The sequence below is a fragment of the Pelophylax lessonae genome (genome assembly GCF_965119305.1).
Source record: "Pelophylax lessonae genome assembly, chromosome: 2".
Taxonomy (NCBI): Eukaryota; Metazoa; Chordata; class Amphibia; order Anura; family Ranidae; genus Pelophylax; species Pelophylax lessonae.
The window spans coordinates 126907736-126931714 of NC_138769.1; the positions used below are offsets into that span (position 1 = coordinate 126907736).

Sequence of the window (23979 nt, forward strand, 5' to 3'; positions counted from 1 at the left end):
TAAAAGCAGATTAAACATAAAAATAGTTATTGTTGACTGAGAGAGTTTAGTTCTGCTTTAAGAATTTCTTTATTACAGAAGAAATGTTTGTTTCTACTGCAATTAAAAAAATCCCTCTTTACGCAAATTTTTAAATTTACACCAAAGTTCTGCCTTAAGCTCTTGAAGCCAGCCGTATGCATATATGCGGCCCTGCTAAAACAACGTACCATACTGAGAGTGCGCTCCCAGCACAGTAGCCGGCGGGGATCAGTAAGCTCCCAATGCATACTTGCGAACGGGAGCTTTCCGATCATGTGACTGCTGTGACATCCAATCACAGCGTTCACATGACACAAATGCCCGCCTCCACATCCCGGCTTTTAGAACTCTAAGCTAGCATTAGTAAACAGTAATTCTATATATTATATATATATAGGAAGTATATCATATTTACTTGTTTTAAACTTTATTTTTTACATTTCTTCAGTTACTTCCCGGTTTCCTGCCTAGGCAATTGATGTCATACATCCCAGGAGTCTTCAGAAGGGGAGGAGAGGTTGGTCTCTCTGAAATAAACACAGAGCGCCTGTGATCCTTCTATATAGGATCACAGGTCCCTGTGTTCATTTCACAAGTCCCTCCCCCATACAGTTAGAAATCACTCCCCTAGGCTCACACTTTGATCACCCCTAGGTTAACCCCTTCCCTGCCAGTGTCAATAGTGCAGTAACAGTGCATATTTTTAGCACTGATTACTGTAGTAATGTCACTGGTCCCCCCAAAAGTGTCAAAAATGTCAGTCAAGGGTCTGATCTGTCCGCCGCAATGTCGCAGTACCGCAAAAGAAATCGCAGATCGCCGCCATTACGCGTTAAAAAAAACAACAAAAATTACAAAAATCTTTCCCTTTGTTAGTAAACGCGATAACTTTTGCGCAAACCAATCAAAATACGCTTTTTGCGTATTGGCCGAAAATGTTAAAAAATTTAGATTTTTACTTTTTTTTGGGGGGAATTTCATATAAAATAATGTGAAAAATATTGTTATTTTTGCAAAATTGATGCTCTTTTTTTGTTTATAGCGCATGATCAAAAAATCGCACAGGTGATCAAATACCACCAAAAGAAAGCTCTGTTCGTGGGAAAAAAAGGACGTCAAATTCGTTTAGGTACAGCGTCACACGACCGCGCAATTGTCTGTTAAAGTCACGCAGTGCCGAATCGCAAAATATCCCCTGGTCAGGAAGGGGGTAAAATCTTCCGAGGCTTAAGTGGTTAAAGGGGCAAATCCTTCCTGTCTAGAACTGGTTAGAGTGGAACTTCACTCTCCTAATGCTAGCATTAGTAAACAGTAATTCTATATATATTATATATAGAAAGTATATAATATTTACTTGTTTTAAACTTTTTTTTTTTTTATTTCTTCAGCTACTCAGTTACTTCCTGGTTTCCTGCCTAGGCAAATTATGTCATACATCCCAGGAGTCTTCAGAAGGGAAGGAGAGGTTTTCTCAGCTAAGCACACCTACTCCTGCATGCATACTTGAGCTAAAGGGCGGAAGTAAATGCTACATGAATCATTTGCCCTTACTCAAGATGGCCAATGCCAGAAATGCTGCTAGGGGGTGTTTTTCAAAGTGATTTCTCGCGAAAAAAAAGCATGGAGACATAGATAGATGGATGGATGGATGGGGGAGTTGCTTTGAGTATTAAAAATTAATCAAATCCTGTTTTTGGTTTCTGATGCTCAGATGCAGGGAAGATCTGCTTTAATCTGCTTCCCAAGGTAAAGCAAACCACAGAGATTGAAGAGTTCTCATAGACCACCAGCATTTTAAATTTTGCTGCTTGTGATCCATGGTTTCACCTACGAATGGCGTTGAAAATAATTCCAAAATTGTGGCTTAGACAAAGTGCAAAATAAGGTGGACCCAAAGCATTGCTTTATGAAGTGGTCTTCATCAGTGGTGCAATTACCATTTATTACACAATATCCCAATGTAAATTTTATAATAGTGCCTGCGAGGGGCTCCTCAAGTAAATTTGAGGCTCCTCCAGGGAAAAATATTTTATCTACTGTAGGTGAATACCACAAGTAACTTTTCTTTCCATCATTTTCAAGCTATCCGCCTCGGCCCTGAGTCTTGATAGTGAACCATCACGATTAAATGTTTCTCAAAACAAGCAGTCAGATTGTGTAGGATTTCTGATCTTCATGGTGCCCATGTACAAAATAATTGGTTATATACTTGTAACTAACGGAATGTATTTCAGAACAAGCTTTGAGGAGTTTATTTTGATCCTCAGGTCAAGTAGTACCGTTAGACAAATGATCATTTCAGAGATTCTGTGAAGTCACATTGGTGGTGTACAGCATTGTCCTCTACTGCCATCTTTCGGGCTAATCTGGAACAACCACTGTGTGTCTCCATTCCAGGCTGCTGCAATATTTCTGCATTTCTGTTTAAAAGATGCCGGCTGCATTGTAGGTTTAAATACACATCCACAGTTACAATTATTACAAAGCATAAAATATCATCGGCACACCCTGTATTATTGTTTTTTTAATTTTTTTTTTTAATTACAAAATGTAAAACAGTTCAAAACATATACATTTAAAAAGATACATTCCACAAAGAAAATATTTCCCTTTAAATGAACACAGAGCCTTCTTGTTGAACGTTCACTAGAAGTAGTATTAAACTTTTAGCCTGGGTTTACACTAATTCAAACACAGACATCGCATGTGATTCGCACCGCATTGCTGTGCAGATCACATGCGATGTCTGTGCGATGGAAATTCAGCCATCCATTTTGTAAAGCTGAACTCGCATTGCATTCGCACAAAAATGTTGCAGGAACCTTTTTTTTTTCCATCACTGGAATTGGATTGCATGGGTGTTCATGCGATCCGATTCCTGCCAGAATTCACAGTTCTCACTGCGATCTGCGAAATCATCTGGGGGTTTCATTAAAGTGGAGTTCCACCCAAAAGTGGAACTTCCGCACATTTTCTTCCTTTCCCCTCCAGTGCCACGTTTGGCATCATTCAGGGGGGAGGGGAGAATGGGTATCTGTTTTTGACAGGTACCCTTCCCCACTTCTGGTAGACAGTACCGCGGCACCATCCCTCGGAGGTTCCGTCCAGTTTCTCTTTCCCCCGCCGCTGAGCCAGTGAGAATGCGCAGCGTGCTTCACGCATGCGCAGTAGGGAACCTGGCTGTGAAGCCAAAAGGCTCGATTGCTGGTTTCTCTTACAGTGAATGGCGGCAGCAGCACTGACCTCGCGGGCTCCCTGGACAGGTAAGTGTCTATATATTAAAAGTCAGCAACTACAGTATTTGTAGCTGCTAACTCTTAATTATTATTTTTTTCCACAGCTGGAACTCCTCTTTAACTTTGTATTGACACCCTCAGCAGTTCGCAGAGGGCGGTGTGGACTGCCTGCAGGGGAGATGTGATGCACTAGAATCGCTCTAGTGTGAACACAGACTTCGTGTTTTTTTTTTTATATTTAAAGTGACACTAAAACTATATCCTTCTTTTTCAAAAATAACTAGTTTACATCCACTACTTAATGGCTGTGTATTCTATTTTCATGAAATAGTTTTTTACTGTTTGTTTCTGTTACCTTTTAACATCCTCTGTAAGCTCTTGAACCTCTCATTTTCCCCTCACTTCCATTTGTTTGGAACAAACAGTGCATGTTATTTGCTTTTGTGTGCATTGTTGTATGCATGCTAGACTTCCAATAGTCCCTAGTTCATCTCAGGAGTGAGAAACAGATGGAGGCTATGCTCTCACTAATGCCTTGTACACACGTGCAGATTGTCGGCCGAAAAGATTCGGCCGACGACCGATCGGCCGATTTTCGGCTTGTTAGTACGATGCTTCCGACAGCCGACAGCGCACTTTCGGCCGAAAAGAATCTGTCGTGCAAGCATTAAAATTTTTGTATGCCGACACCAGAACGGCCGATTGTTCGCCAGTCAATACAGAATTCGGCCGACAGACAGCAGATTTGCAAGACTGGGCATGCTCAGAAAAGAAAAAACACAGGGAAAGTTAACCATCACATGACATCACTTCTGCAGTCGGCTGTAGTCGGCGGACAAAATTCTTGTGCAGTCTTTTGCACTTTTCAACAGACACGACAGCCCTGGACAAAAGACGGCCGATCGTTCGGCCGACGATCTGCACGTGTGTACGGGGCATAACAGTGGGGCCATGGAGCATTAACTTAGCCACCCACTAACAGCAAATCAGATCACAGCAGGGAAAAAAAAATGGAATTTGGAGATTTGGAGGAGGATGAGAACAATAAAAGATACTTTAACTTTAAGTTAAGAATACATAATTGAATAGAATATATATTTTTTGTTAAACCAGAGTTTAGTGTCACGTTAAAACATTGAGTGCAATAAAATAAACTTTCCCCAATAAACTATGTGGAGAAATTCTTACCCCAGCACTTGCAGTTTACAGTGTTTAATGCTACTGGCACCTACTCTCAATGCTGCTTCCCAGAACTGCTGGTCTTTACAGGAAGGATTTAACAGTGGACAGTGCAGTTTTTAGACAGTGGAGAAGAGAGGGGGGAGGGAAGAGGTAGAAGCAGGGGAGTGCCTTGCCATACTAGGATACAGGGCTGTGTGTTTCTATTGATGTATACAGTGTAGGAAACACAACTCTAGTGTTTTCATGTAAGGGTGGCTCCATAGGATGCTGCAAAGGAAAGGAGCTGATCCTAACCACTTTTTGACAACGGTATAGCCAAAAGACAGCTACAGCGTGGTCATCATCCATGGACGACCTCCCAGAATCATGCCCCCTGTGCACCTGCTGGGGTGCAAAGCCATTGTGCTCTGTGATCGCTGTGTCTGAATGTGATCACTGTGTCCTTCGGACACAGCTGATCACAGATTGGGGTATAGGGCCAATCACAGCAGCCCTTTACAATGTGATCAGGTGTGTCCAATCACACTTACCGGTTATCAGCATTCCTTTCCTCACGCTCTGTCACATCGTGAGAACAGAAGAGCTGGTAACTGGCAATTGTGGCAGGGGACTTTTACACTGATAATCAGGGCACTGATCATTAGTGTCCTGATTATCAGTGCAGCCCCAACAGTTTGTAAGTAGGAGTCGTTTGCAGTGGGGGCCCGTCCATTGGGGGCACAGCGGCACCGCCGTCCCTTTACATGCGTCTGGCCCCCTAATCTACATGCAGGGCGCCGGACACAAGGATTCCAATGGGGGATTTTTTTTTTTTAATCACGTGATTAGAGCCAGAGGTTCTAATAGGCTTCAAAAAAGGGTGGGCTTGGGGCGCACCCAGTTGTGTGACAATAGCAAATGAATACTCGCTATTGTCACACGGAATCTCCTGGCCAATCAGGAAGCGGGTCCTGAGACCTGTTTCCCTATTGGCCGAAAGGAGAAGCCAGGATGTTGGCCAAGGAGAAGGAGGAGGGAGGAGACGCAGGGGAAGCACGACCCGTGGAGGGGAAAGCTGCCGCCGCTGTCCACATTTCAGGATGAGTGAGCTGGCGACCAGGGGGGCAAGGTGTAAGGGCTGGAGCGGGTGTGGTCCGGGGGGGGTATGGTGTGCAGATTGGTGTGGTCTGTCTGCTCCCCCCCCCCCCCTCCGGCCCATGGAGCACCAGCTTGCCACAAACCAAAGGACTTCAAGTGCATAGGAAGTGAAAAACAGCCTCGGCCACAGCTCCGCCTGATAGCCATGCGCTGACTTGTTTTGACCTGCCCACAGGGCTTAGTCATAGAGGTATCATAATTGTCCTCACTTTGAGCCCACACATAATAAAGTAGGAGGCTATAAAACACAGAATCATGTGGTGAGAGGCTGAAAGTACTACTCTTAGTACACTTAGTGGTGTATTTTATTTAAAAAAAGGGCATAGTTGTTGGTCCATTGAAACTGCATGTAAATGTGTTCAGTGAGAATGGGGCAAAATGTAAATGTTCCTAGGCTATATTCTCTGCAATCTATATTTGTAAATGCTGAAAATACTGCATTATGGCCATTAGATGGCGCTGACAATCATAGGAAATAAGTATGCTCTTCTAGTGGCCATAAAGCAGCTTTTTCTGCAATTACACATTCGAAACTGCAAAGAATTTAGCCTGAGAACATTTTGCTTTTTTCCCTTTTGCCCAGAACAAATTTACATGAGTTTTGATGGATGAAATGCCATGCAAATGTTTTAAAAAAACTATGCCCAATAACCCTGCGGAACTGGTCTGTATTAAACTCAGATTAATTTAAAGTAGTTGTAAACCTCTGGCATGAAAAATAAACAAAGCATATCCTTCTATAGTGTGTACTTGCCTCAATCCATAGCACCAAGTTTGTTTTCTGTCTGCTGCCTCAATCCTCTGCTATCTGAATGATTAATTTCTGACAGGTTGCGCCTACTCCAAGGGATCATGGGGGATGGGGAAGCACACAGCCTGTGATTAGCAGCCTCAGCTGTGCATGTTTCCCTATGAGACTATGTAGAGCACATGTGTCAAACACAAGGCCTATGGGCTGGATTCAGCCCTCCAGGCAATTTCATGTGGTCCCCACACCTCTCCTGCAGCAGGGGCACCCCCCTCGTCTCTGCCCCCACCTTGTCTAAACAGTTGGTAGCAGGGAGGAGGACAGAACTAATTCTGCCAGATTCTGCTCTTCTCCATGCAGCCGCAGAGAGGAGGTCATTACTCCTCCTACAGATCCTGTGCCTCTCTATGCAGCTGCATCACCCCTTCGTCTCTGCCTTCCCTGGTCTCAGCATTCAGCAGACCCCAGCTGCTGACTCCAGCCCTCCTATTGTCCCTGCACTTTTTGCTTCCCAGTTCCACCCCAAGCTTCTCCAACAGCACAAGGTGTAGGGGGTGCACTGTAAGGGAGGGTGGGGGACTGTTGACTTCTGATGGTGGGGGACTGTTGACTTCTGACGTAAGAGGGGGTGGGGTGCTCTGGACTTGTAGTATTACAGATACAACTGGCCCTTTGACGGCAACCATAGTGCTAATGCGGCCCTCAATGAACATTTGACACCCCTGATGTAGAGGGTTGTTTGTCTATTCTCTCCACTCAGATCTCAGATTACACTCAGCTGTCTTCTCTGAGCTGTTCAGTGTGTGATATCAGATCCCCGTTCTTTGCCTCTGGTAGCTCAGACAAGCTGTGTAAATTATGGACTTTGAACTGATGTACAGTAGAAGAAAGAGGGATAAATATAGACAGGTACATCCTATTTAGAAGGATTTGTTTAATTTCTGTGTATCACCTGATGACCGTCACTTCACTGGGTATATGTTAAGCATTTTATTAAGTGGGTTTACTTTGTGAGGCCTAGTCGTTTATTTTTCCTATGCCTTGACCTGCCCCAGGCTGATGAAAATCCTTGTGATTTTGCTATATATTATATACTCCTATTATATACAGTATACTATGTATGTGCAATAATTTCAGCGATGTTTATGTAATGTGAGCTGTAATACTAAGAATAAAGATGGCAAGGGTTGCACACATTTTAGACCTGTTAATCGTACCCTGGCTATTTCAAACAACTACAGGCTGTTGTTATCCTACGGCACCAGGAAGAATCTAATATATTCGCTGCGGTCAAAGGCTGTGCGGGAAAAAAAACGAATACATTTGACCCTTTATAACAAGTAATGTGTGTTTGTTGCAGATTTGTATTCTGCTTTGTTTACCATTCTCGGCAGATATAATAGGAAGAAATCTATCACTGTGTGCGGACTGTGACTGAAGCTCCACATTTACTCTCCATTCCCTGCCAATTCCCCTCGAGAGATCTCTCTCTTCGCTATCTGTTGTGTTTTGGAGGAAGTGCCATAGACACAGAGGAAATATTTTATAGGTCCCATTAGGGAAGCCGCACGGATAATTTATCAAGTTGCGAGCTAATGAGTGGTGCCAAACACCCAGTCTGGGAAATCCACAGCAAGATGGAGATGGGGCATTATAACTTTATTTCAGATAATCCATCACTGCGATTCCAGCAAGGGAACATCTGGCTGAGCTACACACACTTTCAGTGTTACCTAATGCTGCTAGCCGGGACCCTGAAGAGCCCAGAGTTAAACCCCTGAATGTCACTGGAAAAAAAAAAAAAAACATTACCACCTATTTCCACTATCCGTAAAAACATGGTAAATACTTTCTTAAAAGCACCTTCAGTAGCATGAAATCTTTAGTGGCTGGAGATCACTACCTCTAGCCTCTAGTGATGACTAGAGCCTGCTTCATTTTCCCCAAAAGGTTTGGAACTCATTTGCTGACATAGCTCTACTTTCAGAAATTAGAGTTATGTCAGCTTTTTCTAGGCTCTAGGACAGTGTCGGATTAAAAGGACGCAAAAGGGGAAACAGCCCCAGGCCCCCTGACAGAAGGCCCCCCTCTTTACATAAATAATATAAAACAATATAGAACATTATATTAAAAAAAATAAACAAATAATAATAAAATCATACATGGATAATAATTTAAAAAAAAAAACCTTTAATTTAGAAATGTATCTTAGGAAGTAATGTTTGTAAAAAGTTTTACTCTGGGCTGGTATATTGTAACTTTTTAAAAACGGATTTTGGAAGCTCAAGCGAACCAAACATAGAGCACTTACACTCTTAAGGAAGTCAGGGCTGTCTTAATGCATGGGCATAGGGGCCCCAAGATAATCTTACATTACGTCATACTTGCCAATTTCCCAGATATGCTGAGATAGTCGCAAGATTTGCTGAGTGTCCAAGAACCTGCACTGTGCCCTCCTGACCTTTCCTGTACTATGCTTTTCTGCCATACACCCCCCCCCCCCCCAATACTGTGCCCTTCGTGTTGATAAGTCTTTGATTTATGGCATGTTTTTTCATTGTTTAAAATTGATTTTATTGAAAGTACTAATAAAGATACGTTTAATTCTATCAAATATTTATGATTTAATTCTTGAGAGTAGGTGCGTAAATTGGGGCAGGCTGGTAGGGGCTCCATTGTATTATTTTGCCCAGGGTCTCATGATGCTATTAAAACGGCCCTGAAGGATGGTGGCCTATGACTGTATGTGAGCGTGCATGTTTGAGCTTAAAATTGCCTTGTGTCATTGAGAATGTAAAACAACTGTGTATACACGACTAAATATGAGAGGCCCCCTGAAGTGCCCCAGGCCCCCAAGGTCTAAAGTGGGGTACACACTAGTAGAAAATCTGCCGAAAATTCCCGTCCAAGGTAAAATCATACAATTTTCGGCTAGTGTGTACACAACTTTCAGCAGCCGATGCCGACATTTTCAACTAAAAAAAACGGAGGGACAAACACCAAAATTTTTATCGTCCGTCCCCAGACGACTAATTTTCATTTAATGTGTATGCAGTTCGTCCGTGAAAAATCGGATACGAAAGACCGCGCATGATCTGAAGTTGCTGACGACCCGGAAGTCTAGGAACAAATGTCCCAAAAAAAAAAACAAATTTTGTGATTTATGCACTGTCAACCAATAACGGTTATGAACGCTGAGCAAGAGAGAGAAAAATCGGAGGAGTGTGTACGGGCCTTAAATCTGGCCCTGCTCTAGGGCTGTCTGACTGATTTGTTTAGTAGCATTAAATTATCAGCTGATTGATCATTTTGGTATTCTGTATGTGGCCACCATTAAAGGGATTCTTCTATGTAAATAAACACCAATTTTACTTGACCCATCCAGATTGTTAGTTAGAATGGGCAGTTAGAATTATCTATACTAGTAATAGCTGCTGTATTACCTGGCAAACCTGATACACTTTAAAAATGGTGTATGACTGTTTCAATGGAGGAGCCTTGTATTGTATTGACCTTGTATTGATATTTTTGTTTTTACTATACAATTGCTTTGTTACTGTGGATTTAGCATAGCAGTTGGTTTCTTCAATTTTATAAAATTATAAGCTGGCAGCCACAATAGAGAGATCAAAGTCTAAAATTGAAGCAGGTGACTTAATAATGGATGTGGCACACTGTATGAAAAATCGCCAGAAACAAGACAATATCAAACAAAACATGACAAGTGTTTAAAAACACTGTGTCTGAAGTGTTGGTTTCTTTATGTTTTTCTGCAGTACAAGTATGTCATTGTTCACATTAGTGTTTAGTTCTCATAGATAAAGGCTGAATATTTATGGTTTCTACAAAGCAACGCCTGAATTGTTCTACAGCATCACAATAGGTACTTGAGGAGCATGGACAGGAGAGGTGCATGGGTTAATGCTTCATGTAGATGTGCATTTCAAATCTCCCATAGAAACAATACAATTAGGTGGGTGCCATGGGCTATTGGAGGCACGATGCCACGTCCCAATATAATTTTAAAGGATAGAAGGAAATAGGAGCCCCATAGGGATTTTTAAGGTATAGACCAGGGATCCTCAAACTACGGCCCTCCAGCTGTTGCAGAACTACTCATCCCATGAGGCATTGTAAAACTCTGACATTCACAGACATGACTAGGCATGATGGGAATTGTAGTTCCTGAACAACTGGAGGACTATAGTTTGAAGACCCCTGGTATAGACCATTTTATTCCATGTACTATGCTAACACCTATATATTTTATAATTATAGAAAAGAGATTATGCTCTCCTTTCCTCTCTCCCCTGAAGAAGAAATCATTGTAAATTTCAAAACATGTTGGGATGTTTCGGATTTGGCTCTTCACTGTTAGAGACCAATCCTATGTTCCAGATTTAGAGCATATCTGAGTCCTTGGATGTTCTATATGTACTTGCATTGGAATTTTTGACAATTCTTTGATGTTTTATAATACTTTTGGTGAATCTTTTCACCTTTTATGCTTGTTGAAAGATATTTTCTTAAATAAAATTTGTTGATTTAATATCTTGCTACTCCTTTGCTTACTCTATTTGGTTGGACTATACCTTAAAAAGTCCTATGGGGCTCCCATTTCCTTCTATCCTTTGATTTCAGATTTCCAACTGCTAATAATGTATCACCGACTGGTTTCTATTTTCCAGGCCCCACGCTCTATTCCCCTACATCTTGCTACAGCTTCTGCAAACACAGAAGGGCTGGGCTGCTCAAGGTTGGTGCAAGGATTTTGTCTACTTAATTGAAGGTGCATTTTACCGCCCCCAACCTGGCACCTTAAGGTGGCTGCCTAAGCCCTGTTAAACTGCCTGGGTATGTCCCAGACAACCGCAACCTGTTATTACGTCTAAAAAAAGTCTGTAATTGGGTGCCGGTGCAAGGTTCCTTGACTGCGCCCTGTTGCCAGATCACTCCACTGCACAAAAAAAAAATCTCTTCCCCCTTACTTTTGACTTATTGTGTTAAAGTTTCTATTGTGTGAGATTCTCCCCTGGGTAGAGAGGAAAAATGGAAAAGGAGGGGAGAAGTATTGGTGAACCCACTCTGCAGTGATCCAGTAAAGTAATCTGTAATGGGTTATTGATCTTATAGTGGGGGTCAGCAGCTGTACTGCACTCCAGTATATGGAGGTGATATGGATGTACGTATAGTGTGGGATCAGCCTTCCTAGGCAGAATGTGTGGAACTCAGCGCCTCCTCTACCAGAGATAGATGGCGTATGTCAGGGGTCAGCAACCTTTTCCACATCAGGTGCCTTTTTTAAAAGTATTACACAATCAGCGTGCCATTGATCAATAGTGCGCTGTAGTCATTTTATTTTTTCAGTTTTTGAACTCAAAGCTGTACTGATAAGGGCAAGTAAAACTCAATAGTTATGTTAAAGTATAAGTTCACCTTTTGTAACATGGTACATGTTACACCCACTATCAGAGTTTCACCCACCACGGCCAGGTCAATTTAAAATGCAGCGATTCCTGCTGGCTGCTCTTTGTCCTAGCTCTCTCCCTTCCAATTCTCACTGCTGCTGATAGGGCTGCACTGCAGACTGGGGATGGAGAGGAGCCCAGGCAGGGGAGCGTTTTGATCCTGCAGGGAGCCCCAGCACAGCCAGCGCTCACAGTGAGAGACCCGGAGAGCTCTGGAAAAACAGGCTGGCGGAGGAAAGGAGGCGGAGTAGTGGGGGAGGAGAGAGGGCAAAACACTGGAATGGGCTGTCTTCACATTTTACCCCCCATTTAGCCTAGCACCAGACCTGGGGCTTCTCCACTGGCAAAATTATCTGTCAAATCAGAGGATGCCATATGGCCTATGGTTCCTGTTATTGAGGACATGAGTACTGGATTTGGGCCACCTCATTCCTTCTACAATGGAAAATTTATTGAGGCCCATTGGTAGTCTAATAGCTAATGCAAAAAATCAAGGGACAGAAAAAAATATATAAATTCTCACACTTAGCCAACACAACTAATGTGAACTGATGCAACTCAAAGATCCTAAATACTGGACCATAAATAGTGTAAAAAGTTTACGTGCGCTTGTACTTTAAATTCAAAAAACAAATATCCATTGCAACAAATAATTGCAAATACTAAACACACAATAAAAAATGTGCGTATAGCAGTGCAAACCCAGTTAACATCAAACACACAGACACACACATCATAGGTTGAACTGGATGGACTGATGTCTTTTTTCAACCTCACAAACTATGTAACTATGTAACCCAAAAGGGCTAAAAATAAATAAATAACAAATCATGTATATGTGATAACCTATAAATAAATAAAAATCAATAAACCACATATGAAATTATAAAGTGCAAATGCAAATGACCAATACCTAATATGTCTAATTGCGCACTCTCTTAATGAGTTTAAGAATGTGCTGGGAATGTAACTGTCACATTGGTTGTGCTCTCAACCAAACTACCAAACCATCCAATGGCTGGTGTCAATACTGATCACATGTGCAACATCATGGCAGTTGGAGATTAAATAGAGGCCAAGATGTCAGCTTCCTTGGCTGAAAATGATTGGAGGGTTTACTTCCGCTTTAAAGTATACAAAAATGACACACTGTCATGAAGATATCTCATACATAAAGAGTACAAGGCCTCTTCTTTTATATTTGCCATCAAAATGAACATACCTAAAAAGGACAGAAGATGACAAATTTCCAAAAATGTTTAAAAAAATGTATACAAAAATGTTTAAAAAAATATATACAAAAATCTATACATAAAAATCTTTCAATTTAAATATCTCTGAAACCAAATCCCTCTCAAAAGAGCTTCATCGTGTGGTCATATTTAATTAAGACATAATTTAAACTGTTACTTAGTGGAACCATATCAAAAATTCTCCTAAATTTTATATATACGTGAATGAATAAACTATCAAATTTGACAAACGCTGTACTTTTGATCAAAGTATTTAACATCAACAATAATGATAATGATCTCCACATGATGAATGAGTATCAAATTATTATTTTTAAAAAATCTCAATTAACTATTAAATTGTGAATACATAATACATTTAAATATACATAAAAAATTTGAAAGTAAAATTCATGTTACCGGAAAAATACAATTAAAAAAACAAAAATACCCAAAACCCCATCCAATTTCTAATACCCAATCTATAGAGACTTTCTGTTAGGAGCTAAGATCTTGCTATTATTTATCAATGAATTGACGTCCCACTGTGTTTCACAGCAAGATATTTGCCTCTTGAGGTTACTTCCCATCCAAAGGGTGGTGTATTTCTCAACTCCAATAACCTGCAATGTGGAAGGGTTTCTGCACTGAGAAAAATGCTTAGAAAACTCTTCCTAATATTGGCCAGATGTTCGCCAATACGAACATTTAAGGGTCATGTGGCCCTTTCTACATATTGAAGACTGCATGTACAGCGTAAAAGATATATTTTGTTTGGCATGTAATGAAATACTGAATGGTGTAACTTTTTGTGCTTACCTGGGAAGATAAAGTGGATGTTCCACAGGTTATTTTAAAAAAGGCACGCTCCCTCAAAGACCTTATAGCACCTAATCCTATAACAACCCCGGCCACAAGTAAAGTGTTTGAAAATCTTAGAAGATGTCCTTTATATCCTTGTAAAAGATGTAAAGTGTGTAAAACCGCTCAAACCATACATACATCCACTTTTTCCTCCCAGGTTACCACAAAAAGTTAGGCCATTTAGGATTTCATTGCAGCCTGTCAGGTATTTTTCGTTTGATCACTGCCAACAGCTATAGTTGCCAGCAGTGATCATTGCATTCTGATGGGTGGGAAAGATCCCACTATCAGAATACAATGGCGCAGCAGGAAGGATTCCCCCATCAACGCTGACTGAATCAAGCAATTTTCTTTTCTTCAACCTGTGGTTGAAGGAAAGAAAATGGCATAATATATTGCCTGCCTTACTTTTTGTTTTGTACTGTGCTGTGTTTTTTTACCTTAAAATTAACAAACAGTATGTGATTAGGAAAAAAAAGTCACAGTCCGCTCCCATTTCCAAAATGGCGGCACCAGGAACCTAAGCTGTAAAATTACCAGCTGTATGAAGACAGCGCTGGACCCCAGACACTGGTGAGTTCCTTTTTGTTTAAAAAGTCAGCAGGTACAGTATTTGTAGCTGCTGACTTTTTTTTTAAGACTTAAGTTCCTCTTTAATCAATACTTTACTTGAAGGACCACTGTAGCTGCAAAAATAATCTGCAAACCATAAGCTGAAAATTATTTTCATTTGTAGTATACGAATGAATGAATGAATATGCATCTACTTATGCAGGTACAATATATTTTTCTTTGTTTAAGAATAGGAATATACCTTGTATAAAGATGACTTTGGCTACCAGAGTTGCTTCTAGCTTGAAAGAGCCCAGAGGGGCTTGAAACATACAGTAGATGTAATGGAACTTGTATAGATTTCTACTGACAACTTTAATTCTAGTTAAAAATACCAAATTAAAAAAAATTGTTTAAAATTCTGACAAGTATGAAATGCCAAACCAAATTTATCAACCATTCATGATGACATTTTTCCAAATGGAATAATTTATTTTTCATTGCAGCCTATCTCCTGAGCTGTGGTTTCCCTCGAAGACCAGCTTATGGTGATATATCTGTCACCAGTCTGCACCCGGGAGGGGAGGCATATTTCTACTGCAATACCGGCTACCAGCTGCATGGACTTCATGTACTAACCTGCCTAAATGCAACCCGACCTTTCTGGAGCAGCCAAGCTCCACAGTGTATAGGTAAGAGATTGATGAGACTGGGCTTTTCATGTTGAGGTTAGTGAAGCACTTTACTCACAATCACTCCAGGGATATGGAAAAAGAAATGGCATTTTCCCCTGTACATAAGCTGAAGCTAAAAGTCAGCCAGGCAGGGTAGTCTATTATATTTTATTATTAAATAATAAAAAATACATTTGTATACCATTAAATATAAAAAAAAAAACAATTCTTGTTACTGTATTGCCTTTATAGGGCATGAAAGAGTACACAGCACTCTGATGTCAAAATCCCATACACATGAATATAAATATATAAATATACAAAAAATAAACCATGTATTTTTTATTTTTTTCATTTAATTCATGTACAAATTCTTAAAGGGTCAATTCACGCAGACGTGAATATACTTAAACCTGATATTTCTGTTTTTTTAAGATGCTGGAGAAAAAGCATACTGTTTACTAACCCAATAGATATGGGAAATGTAACTGAAGGAGTGGAAACACCTGTGAATGGGAACTCTAAAATAAGAAGGTGGTCGGGATCAGAGCTAGGAACATTGGCGATCTTACTACTAGTGCCGCCAATGAGTGGCTACAGACTCTACCTATAACTAATTTATCAGTGATATCTCAGAGAGTCATTAATTAATTTGCATTCCTCTTGGAATTCCTCAAAGACAAAGAATGAATTAACTAGAATTCTGTGAAAGTCTTTGTGTGCTGTACATATGTTTGAGGTTTGATTGAATAGTAGACACATCAGGATTACCTTGGAAGATAAAAGAAAGTAAATGCTTCTGCACTTGAGAGGTGGTAATATGACAGATGGAGACTGGAGGTCCACTACCACAGGCACCACGTGGGATGTGCTGCCACTCTCAGCAGGTCAGGGAGAACCTGAATGGCACTCTGGAAAGGAAAAGTAAAGAGGGCAAACCCACCTAGCGCATTACCTTTGCAAAGAAAGGAGTTTTATTTAAAATATACACATCATACTCACAAACACGATAGACAATTCAAGCAGATAAAGGTATAGGTCATCCCAGATGTCCACCTAGCAAGGCCTGCTAGTAAATGACAGTCATGGAATGGATAGTTCCAAAGGATCTGACGCGTTTCAAGGGGGGGCCCCTCTTCCTCCTTCCCTCCTTTGGAGATATCCATTCCATGTCTGTCGTTCACTAGCAGGTCTTGCTACGTGGACATCTGGGTTGACCTATACCTTTATCTGCTTGAAATGTCTATCGTGTTTGTGAGTATGATGTGTATATTTTAAATAAAACTCCTTTTTTTGAAAAGGTAATGCGCTAAGCGGGTGCGCCCTCCTTACCTTGGAAGATACCTGGTGTGACCACACCAAAGTCTTTTTTAAAATATGTCAATATGAACTGGCATTGTGTGCCTTATATTGTATTGCCTTCATGCCTGTAATATCAATCTTTGGTTCTCGATAGTTATAACAAGAGTTTTCTAGTTGCACAGCAGGACACCAATTTCAGATACACATGAGTAAATCCATCAGCTCGACCTATATTATAGTTCCTATTGTTTATTATAACTGCTTAGCAGTACTTTCCTGCTCAAAGCATGTCCAACATCTCCGTTCACATTGTTCTGGCATAACCTGTTTAATTGCTAATTAGGACTTCACAAGGCAAGGTAAAATAAGAGGGAGTAAAGAGGAAACTTTGATTTCTTTTTGTCATCTTATACCAAGATTTACTATGTTATGGCAGTACGGGTCATTTGCATACCACAAAATAAGCATGCATGTAGTGAATTTCTTTTATAGTCTCCGCAGAATAAAACGTTGCTCTCATGAGAGCAACCTTTTGTGTGTTCTTTTCTTCTGCTCATATGCAACAAGGTAAATTGCTCTTGTTTGTACACCAGAACATGTTTATATTGGAAATTTCATAGATATTTCAAACTGAAGTATCATAGCATTTCGGAAACAAGGGAATAATAAAGTGGAAATCTCAACTAAACAAACATTGTCTTACTACAAGAAATGTGTATATTCTTACCTAAATCTTTATGTACTTCTATATATGTGCAGTGATCCTCTGCACTTTTCCCCTGTACGGGACTGTCTCTTCTAATAAAGACAGGTCCCTGCTGTTGCCTACTTGTACAGAGTGACTGTTCTTGTTTCCGCCCCCCTGTAGTTTTCTACAGGCAGTCGGTAATGAGAGGGCCCGTCGGATACTTCCCACAGCTCTGCTTTCTGCACAGGCTATGTATAGCACAGTGATGATATCACAAGGTAATATCTGTACTGGGCCTATACAAAGTGGATTTTTGTATCTTTAATGGCTATAAAGGAATACATTTATATGAAGGTTTTTATGCCGGGGTTCGGCATTAAAGATGAACCTTATAAAGTTCTTGTGCTTTAAGCAAAAATGTGCTTTGGATATGATTTTCATTTACTGTTAACTCTAAATGTTGTCCATAGCTGCCTGTGGGGGTTTCATCAGAAACATCACTACTGGACGTCTTGTGTCACCAAACTTCCCTGGAAACTACAGCAATAACCTAACCTGCCACTGGGTTCTAGAGGCTCCAGCAGCTCAGCGACTTCATCTGCACTTCGAGAAGGTTTCCTTAGCTGAGGATGATGACAGGTAGAACAGCACACATTAAACATCTTCTCATCATTATTATTTAATTTTCTGCAATCTTGCCTATGTTGCCTTCTGAATGATTCAGCTCTGCCTAGTTGCTTTATTATGACATAACAGTGAAATACTAGTCTATACATTCTGCATTGAAAAGCTGTAAATATCCCATAAAACAGAAGGTTGTAAGCTAAGGATATCTTGATAGCTAACAAAGAGCTAACAAAGGTCATGGTCTAAGGCTGCAGGGCTGCCTTGGAACTCACAAAGCTACCAACACATCATGCTGCTGTCTGTCAGGACCACATGTGAAGCCAAAAGGTTTCGGACTGCTTGCAGTTTGTGCATTTTTGATGGTGCAATAATGTATTGTTTATCGGGTCCGTATACCCAGAACTGAAGTCTCAGGTGTCCTGGCACAGAAGGCCTTTCCTAATTTAAACAGAAAAAAGCACATTTGGCCTCTAAATAGCACTAAGCAAGATTTCCCTATGATATTCCGTGGCATCTAGTGATCAAATGCTTATTTTCTGTTTTAAATCAAAAGAATACATCTGACAAAATAGCCAAATCACCTTTCTTTTTTTAACAAAGGTACATGCACTTTACCTGGTGAAATATGAATATTTTTAAAGTACATCCCTATGTGCTCAACAAAAGCTTGCATTACCAAGTTCTAATTTTACCCACATATCATCCATATACCGGATCCAGGGACTTGGTTTTCAGCTGCAATTATATTTGTCGACCTAATTCCTTTATTGCTATGTTAATATTCCTGATGTTTTTCCAGGCTTATTATCCGAGATGGGAATACAATAGATTCCCCACCTATCTATGACTCCTATGAAGTGGAATATCTCCCAATTGAAGGCCTTCTCAGTACTGCGCGGTACTTCTTTATAGAGCTAACAACCGACAGTAGTGGCACCTCTACAGGTGTAGCACTTCGTTATCAAGGTAAAACTGGTTATCCTTTTTTTCTTTCATAATTAGGATACTATTTTAATTCATCAGTTTTAATTGTTTTTCCTGGAGGACCACTAGACCTACTGGCCATAAATTATAGTGGCCTTGCAGGCTTGACCTTTACAAATAATGCACTAATTCTTCTTCTCAGGCTAGCAGCTTCAGAGATCCAGTACTGCTGTAGAGTTAATTGATATTTGTATTTTCTTTTCCAGCCTATGAACAAGGTCATTGTTATGAACCTTTCGTTAAATATGGTAACTTCACCAGCAGTGATCCTACCTTTGCTGTGGGAACAGTAGTGGAGTTCACTTGTGATCCAGGCTATACACTGGAACAAGGGTCCACCATCATTGAGTGTCAAGACTCAGGAGATCCTCAGTGGAATGAGACAGAACCAGCATGCAGAGGTGAGAAAATAATGAACATTATGCCAGATTGTGACACCTAATTCACTAAAAATTCATATTTTTACAGCCAAACTGGGAAAGGGTAACAACTTCTGTCAGTTTTTTTTTTTTTTTTTTTTTTTTGTGGTCTGTGTTCCCCCCACATCTTGTCTATACAGAAAGTGATATGAAATCTTACCAGTGGGAACACAGACTGCAGAAAAACACCTGTTTTAAAAAATGGGGAATGTTAGAACATACAGTATGTCAAGTTATTATTATTATTATTATACAGGATTTATATAGCGCCAACAGTTTGCGCAGCGCTTAACAAAATGAAGGCAGACATTACAGTTACACTACAATTTGGAACAAAAGGAATCAGAGGGCCCTGCTCGTTAGAGCTTACAATCTAAAAGTTATTATTATATTGTCTGTGTCTCCCTGTCTCAATTACAGTCAATCTGCAGGAAGTAAGATGAAATCTCTAAAACGGGGTAATAGAAAAAAAAATTTGACTACTAATTCTACCAAAATCTATCTAAAAGTTCTGACTGTAGTTGGGCTTTAAGTGCTGGATTCACACTGTGTAAGTGTGAATGGGCCCATATAGTTTTCCTTTTATTTTCACATTTAACTTCATTGCATACATGTGACATAGGTTATGCCTTTTTTAAGCCTTTTCTGAAAAAGTTATACTATAGATGCAATTCATTAAATATATTTATTCAGATTCATTCAAAAAGTTGGATAATATTTGGGAGTATTTTCTTTCAATGTCACCAAAACATAAGTTCTCTTTTTTTTTTATAAACTTTGCTATATATTTTGCTTTCAAATCAGTTTGCTCTAAAAGAGAAAAAAAAATATAATATAAAAATATGCTGCAGGGCAGTTCGTATAAAGCTATGTGAGTCCTTTATATTTAAGTAGATGGTTATAGTAGAGAGGAACATGGGAGTAGGATATTGTTTAAATTGGTTGTTCCGTTGTCCACAAGAAGTGGGCGGACTCATATAGACGTTGGACAGTCGAGAAGAAGCTTAGGAGGTTTCCATGGTAACACATATTGATATAAGAGCTTTGGCCAGAGGTCGGCTTTCCCATCCTACGAAGAAGCGAATTACATAGCGAAACGCGTATAGGAGGGAGAAGCCCACCCTGTAATGTCACAGAGCCACTGCGAGTGGTGAGCTTTTCTGACGCAGAGGGAAATTGCCTGATTTTTATTGTTTGCCTTGTAAGTGTAATTTATTAAGGGGTATTTTAATAAAGCTTTTAAATGGAGAGCACTATGGAGATGCCTTTTTGTTTCATGTGGTGAAATAATGGTGAAAAGAAATGATCGATCCTAGGAGTAGAAAGGAGGAGAGTATTTTAATGAGAGCAGCCAGCAAAAAGAGTGTTAAGCTGGATACACACTGTACAACTTTTGTTGTTAAATTTAATTTAGATTTACCTTCAACTATGTAGTGCAAGCGCCCATCTGATTGCATACAAATTGAAAGTGTTTTAGGTTTGACCTCATATTATATGATTTTGGTAAATCTAAAGATAAAAATCTAAAGAAAATTGTATAGCGTGTATCCAGCTTAAAGCCCCGACAGTCTGTGGTGAGGAGTAATCTATCCCAGGAGAAGAAAAGGAGATCCACCCGTTGTGGACAACAAGAAAGATAGAGAAAAGCCTTGAATATTTATTGTCTGGTGAGCGGGCATTTCACCAGGTGGTGGGATTGCACTTTGATTTAAAAATAAGGGGAGTAAAGAGCATGGTGGTTGTTCATATTGGTTGAAATTAAGGTATAAAAAATTGGCGCTAACATAACATGATAAAATTACATAAAAGAAATCAACAATGCAATAATTTCAAGGAGAACTACTCTCCCAAAAAAACGTTAGTGATAATCCCTAAAAAAGTGAAAAAGTGTCACACTTGTTCAAAGTCCACAATGAATAAGTGACAGTAAACGAAAATAGAACATGTGTCTTCCCAGGCACCAGCATACACCAATCCAGCTATGAGTGCAATGGCCGCTCACCTTAGTGAGGGATAAATAATCATATTCACATAATTCCCAAGCTGGAAGGTAAGTTCTCCCCACCGGTATCAGCTCATGAATGTGATTAATTATCCCTCATTAAGGTGAGCGGCCATTGCACTCATAGCTGGATTGGTGCATGCTGGTGCCTGGGAGTGTGCACAGAACACACGTGTTCTATTTTCATTTATTGTCACTTATTCATTGTGGACTTTGAGCAAGTGTGACACTTTTTCACTTATTTACGAATTATCACTAAAGATTTTTTGGAAGAGTAGTTCTCCGTTGAATTATTGCACTTTTTGTGTGAATTTTTTCACTTTTATATTTTTAACTAGCATGTGTACGCACTTCATTGAATCAAGCACATTTATATTGGTCCTAATTAATGATTTATTTAATTTTGATTTCTTTTATGTCATTTTATCATGTTATGTTAGCGCCAATTTTTTTATACCTTAATTAGCTGTTGTATGTGGTGACACTACATAAATTGGCTGCTATCCCCCTTTTTTTTCTACACAGTTACACCTTATACTTAATATCTTTTTCCCCTATTGGTTAGCGCATTGGTTCACTTCCCTTATCCATATTGATTGAAAGACTTTATTTGCTTTGTTTTTATGTTTACATTGGGGATAGATATGTATATATTTTTTGTAATCATCACTGTTGCAGATTTGGTTATGGTCAGTAACTGTACTGTACTGTACTGCACTGTATTAATAAATACCCCATAATTAATACATGAAAGATGTTTGTTTGAAATCTTTGCAAATTTACTAAAAATAAAAATAAATAAATAAAAAAATAAATCACATGTACATAAGTATTCATAGCCTTTATTCTGTTGTTCTGTTTTGCACTCAAGGACATTCACAGAGATGTGCCGTAGCCACTCCTTTGTTATCTTTGTCGTGTACTTAGGGTCGTTGTCTTGTTGGAAGAGGAACCTTCCCCCAGTCTGAGCTCCAGAACCCCCTAGAGTAGGTTTTCATCAAGAATGTCTCTGTACATTGCTGCATTCATCTTTCCCTCGATCCTGACTAGTCTACCAGTTCCTGCCGCTGAAACAAATCCCCACAGCATGATGCTGCCACCACCATGCTTCACTGTAGAGATGGTATTGGCCAGGTGATAAGTGGTGCCTGGTTTCTTTCAGACATGCGCTTGCCATTCAGGCCAAAGAGTTCAATCTTTATTTAATCAGACCAGAGAATTTTGTTTCTCATGGTCTGAGTGTCCTTCAGGTGTCTTTTGGCAAACTCCAGGCGGGCTGTCATGTGCCTTTGGATTTCATATTGAGAGTTGACAGCAACAGATTCCAAATGCAAATAGCACACTTGAAATGAACTCTGGACCTTTTATCTGCTCCTTGTAAATTTTTATGGACCTGACTGTATGTACATGGGATTATATTAGTTTTTTATTTTTAATAAATTTGCAAAGATTTCAAACAAACTGCTTTGACGTTGTCACTATTGTCACTAATTTTGAGGAAAATTATGAATTTAAGCCATTTAGGAATAAGGGTGTAACAAAATGTGGAAAAAGTGAAGCACTGTATCCCATATCGGAATGAGCCTGAGCGGCACACTACGCTGTACCAGGAATTACATGGAAAGATTTGTTATTTTAATTAAAAAATGTATTAAATTCATCAGATTAAAATAAATTGAACCTAATTAAATAAAATGAATATGTTGAAATTCATCTCAAGATTGGGTTGATTTATTAAAGGCAAAAAGACTGTGCACTTTGCAAGTGCAGTTGCATACATTTTCCCCAGGGCTTGTTGAATGTGGTGAAGCGTCGCTTTGTAAAGAATACCGAATCAGGTGGAAATGGAAAAAAAAAACAGCATTTTTTCTTGCACATGATTGGATGATGGAAATCAGCAGCAAAATCAGTGTAACTGTACTTGCAAGGTGCAGAGTCTATTTGCCTTTGGTAAATCAACCCCTATAATAATTTCTTGTTGTCTCAGCTGTTTGCAGTGGAGAAATCACAGACTCTGCAGGGGTGGTGCTTTCACCCAACTGGCCTGAAGCCTATGGAAAAGGACAAGACTGCATCTGGGGTATTCATGTAGAGGAAGAGAAAAGGATACTTCTGGACATTCAAGTGTAAGCCCTTATGTATAATCCAATCAATTATTTCTGTTTTCCCAGTTTGTTTCATGAACATCATTTTAAGGAACTCTAAGTTGGTGATGATTTTGTGGTTGGAAGTTTCATATGGAAGACTAATTCATCATGGAACATGAAATGTGGCTAAACATATCATCTGAGTGTGAATGTTATCCAATGACCAGACAGGCCCAGCATTGGCCTTATTTAGGAGAAAGAATATTGATTACCTGGAAAAGTCTATACTGGATAATCAATTCTTTCACCAAAATTGATCGGTCAGGAGGTGTTTGCAAAGGTTGAAGACTGTCTAAGACTTAATAACCGTTTTCAGATCCCAGCGTAATCAGCTTGCTTCAGAAAAGATTATCCTGTGTTTATGGACATCTTTAATCCTTTAATCCTCGGTCAATTATTTAGTTTTTTTTTTCTTAAGCTTTTGGTTGCTGTCATTGGATTTTCTAAGTTGAAAGATCGTGTAGAAAGAGGTTGCTCCCCTGGGATCCAATTCAAAAAGTGAACCTGGGCCATTTCACATTTCCTCTTTATTAATAAAGGTGACAATATATAGAAAAAGCCTCACACAAATGTTTCAATATAAAAAAAAAGGTAATCCATGCCATGATAATATTAGAGAGAAGTATTAAACATTTATAAACCATATTCAGCTTGGCCCCCTGGCATGTTGTGCTTAGTTGCAGATGTTACTGCATT

At 39.7% G+C, this 23979-nt stretch overlaps 1 protein-coding gene across 1 annotated transcript in view; it reads left to right on the top strand.

The window, feature by feature from the left end:
* Window positions 1–23979, top strand: part of SEZ6 (seizure related 6 homolog) — a 930588-nt gene that overhangs the window by 812455 nt on the left and 94154 nt on the right. Inside the window, exons 5-9 of the mRNA XM_082244641.1 lie at window positions 14947–15132; window positions 17575–17743; window positions 18531–18697; window positions 18922–19116; window positions 23124–23262. Coding sequence (XP_082100767.1) covers window positions 14947–15132; window positions 17575–17743; window positions 18531–18697; window positions 18922–19116; window positions 23124–23262 — 856 coding nt within the window. The remainder of the gene's footprint in view (window positions 1–14946; window positions 15133–17574; window positions 17744–18530; window positions 18698–18921; window positions 19117–23123; window positions 23263–23979) is intronic.